This window comes from Plecotus auritus (assembly GCF_963455305.1).
Source record: "Plecotus auritus genome assembly, chromosome: 10".
NCBI classification, from domain to species: Eukaryota; Metazoa; Chordata; class Mammalia; order Chiroptera; family Vespertilionidae; genus Plecotus; species Plecotus auritus.
This window is the reverse complement of record NC_137785.1, coordinates 27,829,838-27,835,354: the sequence shown is the minus strand read 5'-3', so window position 1 is coordinate 27,835,354 and position 5,517 is coordinate 27,829,838. Positions and strand designations below refer to the sequence as shown.

Genomic DNA, 5,517 nt, shown 5'->3' with positions numbered 1-5,517 from the left:
CCCTCGGGCTTAGCCTCTCAGCCCCGCCCAGTCTCCGCCCCTCTCAGGCCCCGCACGATGGTCCTGTCCGCCGCCATGACCACGCCCCCTGACGACCCCGCCCCGATAGCTCCGCCCCCCGGCCCACCTGCCGACCCCGCCCATTAGGCCCAGCCAGCAGCAAGGCCCAGCCAGGCAGGTTCCTCCCTCACCAGCTTCGCCCAGGCGCAGAGGCATCGATGGAGCCGGAGGTGCGGGTGTTGCGCGCGGCGGGAGGCTTCGGCCGGGCGCGGCGCCTACTGGCCACAGCTTCGTGGCTGCCGTGCGTGGCGCTGGGGCTGGCACTGGGCTCGGAACCACTGCTCACCGCGCTGCCCGCGCACCACTGCCAGCCGGATCCCGCGCTGCTGCCCCCAGCGCTGCGCACCCTGAGCGGGTCCGCGCTGCTGGACGCCAGCGTGCCTCGCCTGGGCCCCGCGCGCGCCCGGAGCTCCTGCCTGCTCCTGCGCTACCCCGAGCCCTCGCCCGGCGCCCGCCCCAATGGCACGGGGTCCTGCACGCGAGGTTGGCACTACGCGCTGCCCGCCGCCGGCCTGCTGCGCAGCCCGGTCACCCAGGTGCGAGAGGACTGCTCTTCTGCACCCTGCCACCCAACCTCTGCTCCCCTCCTTCGTAACCCCTTTGTTCTGTACCCCCATTCCTCTGCCCCCCTGCCCCTCTTCCCCCATTTCTCTGTTCTCCTTCCTCCGGGTCCCTCTCTGCTCCCCTTTCTCTATCCCCTCTTCTCTGTTCCTCCTCCTTTCTTCCCCCTTTTTCCTCCCCTTTCTGTTCCCCCTCCTGTTCCCCCTCCATTCTCCCATTTTTTCTGTTCCCCCTCCTTTCTCTCCCTTTCTGTCCCTCTTCTCTTTTCCCCTTCTTTCTCCCACTTTCCTCTATTCCCCTTCCTCTGCTGCCCCTTTTCTTTGTCTCCCCTCCTTCACTCCCATGTCTGCCCTTGGTCTACTGAGGCTCTCGTTTGGGCGTGCTGCCCCCCTCTCTGATGGTGCAGCTGATGCCTAACTGATCAGGGTGCCAGGTAGAGTCCAAGGCCCAAGGGCTGCCAAGGTGGGCAGGCAGCCTGGGGGAGGAAAAGGAGGAGTTGAGCTGAAGGTATGACCAGATAGGCGGCACCAGGAGTTCAGTGCCAGGAACATTTTGAGCAACCTGTAGCTTTGGGCTATGTCAAGACTGGGTTTCCAAAACAGAAGGCTTTGAATCAAGGGAGCAATACAGTCAGTTCAGTGAGGTGTTGGACTAGAGGCAGGGGCGCCCGAGGGGGCAACTCAGGGGTCTGGGCGAGAAGAAATGGTGAGAGGGCAGCTAGTACCTTCTGACCCTAACTCCCTTTGGCAGCCTCAGCCCCACGGCTGCGCCCCCACTCCTGGGAGGTTCGGCCGTGTGGAAACTGGAGCGAGGTTGCCACATCCCTGCCAGTCCTGTCTTTGGCCCTCCAACCAGCAGGGCTTCTCTTCTCCCACCCATTCTGTTCCACCACACACCTGCTTCCTGTTGGTATGTTGATCAGTCAGCTGGATTTTAAAATTAAAACTCTGATACACTGTGACTCCCAACAGTATGGTAAGCTTGTACAAAAGGCACAGGACCTTAGTGGGAAGGTGAGGAGGTGCAAAACTGAGGTCAAGTGCCCTTGACAGGAAAAGCAGGTAAGCACAGCTCTGCAGGCTGTTCCGGGAGTTGCTCTTGAAGTGAGCAGGGCAGGGGAGAAGTGAGGGTAAGGCCAGGGAGGCCCTGGCACAGCAGGTAGAAACTAAGGTCAGCCAAGGTCCAGGCTCTGGGGGAGAGTGAGGGCTGGAAAGAGGTGAATGAAACTCCATCTAGGGCAGTGGTCGGCAAACCGCGGCTCGCGAGCCACATGCGGCTCTTTGGCCCCTTGAGTGTGGCTCTTCCACAAAATACCACAGCCTGGGCGAGTCTATTTTGAAGAAGTGGCGTTAGAAGAAGTTTAAGTTTAAAAAATGTGGCTCTCAAAAGAAATTTCAGTCATTGTCCTGTTGATATTTGGCTCTGTTGACGAATGAGTTCGCCGACCACTGATCTAGAAAAACAGAAACCAGACTTGGGGCTCCATGTGGGTACTCTGGGGACCACAGGTCATCACCCCCTGGAGGCTCAGCCCAGACATTTTTCTCATTCCATGTGAGGCCCAGCAGAGTCAGGAGATCACACTGTGTGACCTCGAGTAGGTCCCTTGCCCTCTCTGTGCCCCAATTTCCCCTTCTATCAAGGGAGGATTGGAACAGGATGTCTAAGCCTCCCTCCAGCCTGATATTCTGGGGACTTCAGCAAGGTGGGGGGTCCTGGCTGGCTGACAGTGACGGGTGTCCCCTGCAGTGGAACCTCGTGTGTGAGAATGGCTGGAAGGTGCCACTGGAGCAGACGAGCCACCTCCTGGGCTGGCTGTTGGGCTGTGTCATCCTGGGCATGGGCTGTGACTGGTGAGGTGCTGCCCCTCCCTTGAGCCCCTCAGGGTCAAGCTGAACCCCTGAGCTGTCCTGACTGGCACCCATGTGTGTCCCCCACTGCCCACCAGGTTTGGCCGCAGAGTTGTGTTTGTGGCCTCCTTGGTGCTGGCCACAGGCCTGGGGGCTGGTGAGACTCTGGCTGCCAGCTTTCCTGCCCTGCTAGCCCTGCGGCTGCTTCACGGGGGGTCCTTGGCAGGGGCCTCTCTGGCCCTCTACGTGACTCGTGAGTACTGTGGGGGACTAGAGAGGGGCACCCACTCAGGCTAGGCCTCCCACCCCACTGGAGGAGGACGTCAGCCGCATGGGAGGATTCTCTGTACTCTTGTTGAGGGCTCTTCTTGAGAAAATGGAGGGCGCTGTTTGCTGTGTGACTCTGCTGTTTGCGGGCGGGCTCAGGTGCTGGATTGGGCAGTGAGTTGGCTCAGATGCCCACTCCTGGGCATGTCAGCAGTTGGTGCCCACAGCCCTGGCCAGAGCAGCCCTCTCTAGAGGACTCGGCCTCAGGCCATCTATATCTGCTCAGGCCTGGAGCTGTGTGACCCCCCACACCGCCTGACATTCTCCATGGGGGCTGGCCTCTTCTCAGTGGCGGGCACTCTGCTGTCACCTGGTCTGGCCTTGCTCGCACAGGACTGGCATCTTCTGCAGGGGCTGAGTGCCCTGGCAACAGGATTCCTGCTGCTCTTTTGGGGGTAAGTATGGCAGGAGACAGGTCAGCAGCCTCCTTGGAGGCCACCTGTCACTTCCCTCTACACCTCCGTGCAGCACGAGGCATGTGGGTGTGGGATAGGGACACAGGAAGCCACTTGATGTCCTGACCCTGGTTCCGGGGAGGAAGGGCATTGGCCCTTGTTATCCCTGTGTGGAGGACCTGAAGGCATCCTCACCCCCCCCTGCAGGTTTCCAGCCCTGTTCCCTGAGTCTCCCTGCTGGCTGCTGGCCACGGGGCAGCTGGCCCAAGCCAGGAAGATCTTGTGGCACTTTGCAGAAGCCAGCGGCGTGGACCCTGAGAGCAGCTCTGAGGAGGAGAGCTCCCTGGCTACGGGTAATGCACCAGCCAGGAGAAGGGAGGCCTGGGTACGGGAGGAGGAAAGGCGTCACCCCCACAAACACACCTTCTCATGTTCGCTCATATCCATAGAGCTAGATGTGCTGTCTGCAGGGAACCCCCAGCCCCAGCGCCACTGGGTCCTAGAGCTACTGCACACGCGTGTCGCCTGGAGAAACGGACTCATCCTGGGCTTCAGTTCGTGAGGAGAGGAGGGTGTGGGTGGGCTGAGAGGGATTTGTGCCCCCCACCCCTTTTGGGGGTTCAGTCGCCAGAGTCCTGAGCTCTGGCTGAATCCATAGCTTTGCCCTCTCCCCCAGGTTGGTCGGTGGGGGCATGAGAGCCAGCTTTTTCCGAAGACTGGCCCCTCATGAGCTGGCCTTCTACGGACCCTACTTCCTGGGGGCTGGCCTAGAGGTGGTGGCCACTGTCTTCCTGCTCCTGACAGTGGATCGCTGGGGGCGCCGCCTGGTCCTGCTGTTGGGCACGTTGGTCATGGGCCTGGCATCCCTGCTGATTCTCTCGGGGGTCCAGTGTGAGTGCAGAGCCCCGTAGGCGAACAGGGTCACCCTGTTTGGCTGAGGGCAGCCCGATGGAGTGGGAGGGTCCTGGGATCAGCCCCCTCCTGGGGTCATAAGAGAGAAGCACATGTGTTGGGATGAGGCTACTGTTCTTTTTACCTTGTTCATCTTCCCAATGTGCACCCAGAGAAACTGAGGCCCAAGGAGTTAAGGGCCTACAAGGATATACATGAAGGGGCTAACTATACGGGTCTGGTCTGGACGGGGGTGCCTGGAACACCTGATGCCAAACCCAGAGTGCAGGTGCAGGGGTGAAGGGTTGGGGAGGGCAGGCCCAGCAGGACCCCTTGAGACATGGACAAGGGGGGAGCCTGGCACCGCCGGGCCTGGGCAGCATGGGACCCCTCTCTTCATCCCCAGACCTGCCGGGCTGGACTGTGCTGTCCCTCTCTGTCCTGGGGCTCCTGGCCGCCCAGGCCGTGTCCTCCCTCAGCAGCCTCTTTGCAGCTGAGCTCTTCCCCACAGTGATCAGGTGAGCTGTGGGCTGCCCAGCCTGACATCCTGTGTCCTACCAGCCCAGCCCCCAGAGCCCTCTTGGGATTGGACACCCTACACTGCTCCCTCCCCAGCGTATACCCAAGACTTCTTCATTCAATCACATCTGGAGTCCAGATGGTCTTTTCCTGGGTGACATGGGGGACATTGGCACAGAAAGGTCAGGAATGGAGGATGGCCACCTGCCCAGGCTGCTCACACTGTAACCTCTCCTGCAGGGCGGCAGGGCTGGGCCTTGTGCTGGGTGCTGGGTTCCTGGGCCAGGCGGCCGCCCCCATCGCTGACATGCACGGCCGGCGGGGCTTCTTCCTGCTACATGTGGTTTTCGCCTCTTTTGCCATCCTTACCCTGGTGTGTGTCCTGCTGCTGCCTGAGAGCCGTGGACGTGGGCTGCCCCAGTCACTGCAGGATGCTGACCGCCTGCGCCGATCGTCGCTCCTTCGGGGCCGTCCCCGCCAGGACTACCTGCCCCTGCTGCCACCCTCCCACTGCTGGGCTCAGACACAGCTGGTCCAGGAAGGGTGACTCTGGCTGGACAGACACACCTCCCCTCAGATGGCCACATGTCAGTGTGGGCAGAGGGGTCTCAGGGAGGAGCTGTGGGCTCAGTGAGAAGGGGGAGTCCTTGGTTGGGCGCCTTGTTCCTGGGGGCCCTGGCCTCCTCACCCCAACCACCACTTGTGAAGGATAAAGATGTCTATGGAACTTGTCATCCTCACTGGCTCTTCCTTCGGGCTGCATCCTGGGCTGAGGGGGTCCCCACTCCAGGCTCGCCCACGCCAGAGTGCCTGCAGCCTCTCCCACCGCTCCCCTTGGGAGGCCAGTCCCCACTGCAGCCCTGGCATGACTGGGGTGGAGTGAGGCACTGCAGGTCATTGTGCAGACCCTGTAC

At 61.4% G+C, this 5,517-nt stretch overlaps 2 protein-coding genes across 3 annotated transcripts in view; one reads left to right on the top strand and one right to left on the bottom strand.

Moving 5' to 3' along the window:
* The first annotated feature begins 204 nt into the window (after positions 1–204).
* Positions 205–5,328, top strand: SLC22A31 (solute carrier family 22 member 31). Of its 2 annotated transcripts, XM_080644303.1 has the most exons (9): positions 205–596; positions 2,371–2,474; positions 2,570–2,724; positions 3,025–3,193; positions 3,401–3,546; positions 3,643–3,751; positions 3,870–4,084; positions 4,491–4,602; positions 4,844–5,328. In XM_080644303.1, the coding sequence occupies exons 1-9, from the start codon at positions 219–221 to the stop codon at positions 5,148–5,150; spliced, it is 1,695 nt and encodes a 564-aa protein (XP_080500429.1). In that variant the 5' UTR covers positions 205–218; the 3' UTR covers positions 5,151–5,328. The 2 variants fall into 2 exon arrangements, with proteins under 2 accessions (XP_080500429.1, XP_080500428.1); XM_080644302.1 differs by lacking the exons at positions 2,371–2,474; positions 2,570–2,724 and having other exon boundaries at positions 213–596.
* Positions 5,329–5,504: 176 nt separating this feature from the next.
* The window catches only part of CDH15 (cadherin 15), a 15,957-nt gene continuing 15,944 nt past the window's right edge, over positions 5,505–5,517 (bottom strand). Inside the window, exon 14 of the mRNA XM_080644404.1 lies at positions 5,505–5,517. This exon is cut by the window's right edge and continues 672 nt beyond it. The gene's annotated coding sequence lies outside the window, so the exon portion shown is untranslated.

Bases quoted from the DNA above. Each gene is read 5' to 3' on its own strand.
- SLC22A31 (XM_080644303.1), top strand. From the start codon at position 219: ATGGAGCCGGAGGTGCGGGTGTTGCGCGCGGCGGGAGGCTTCGGCCGG. The intron at 597-2,370 runs GTGCGAGAGGAC...TGTCCCCTGCAG, and splicing joins TGCGCAGCCCGGTCACCCAG to TGGAACCTCGTGTGTGAGAA. The intron at 3,752-3,869 runs GTGAGGAGAGGA...CCTCTCCCCCAG, and splicing joins CTCATCCTGGGCTTCAGTTC to GTTGGTCGGTGGGGGCATGA.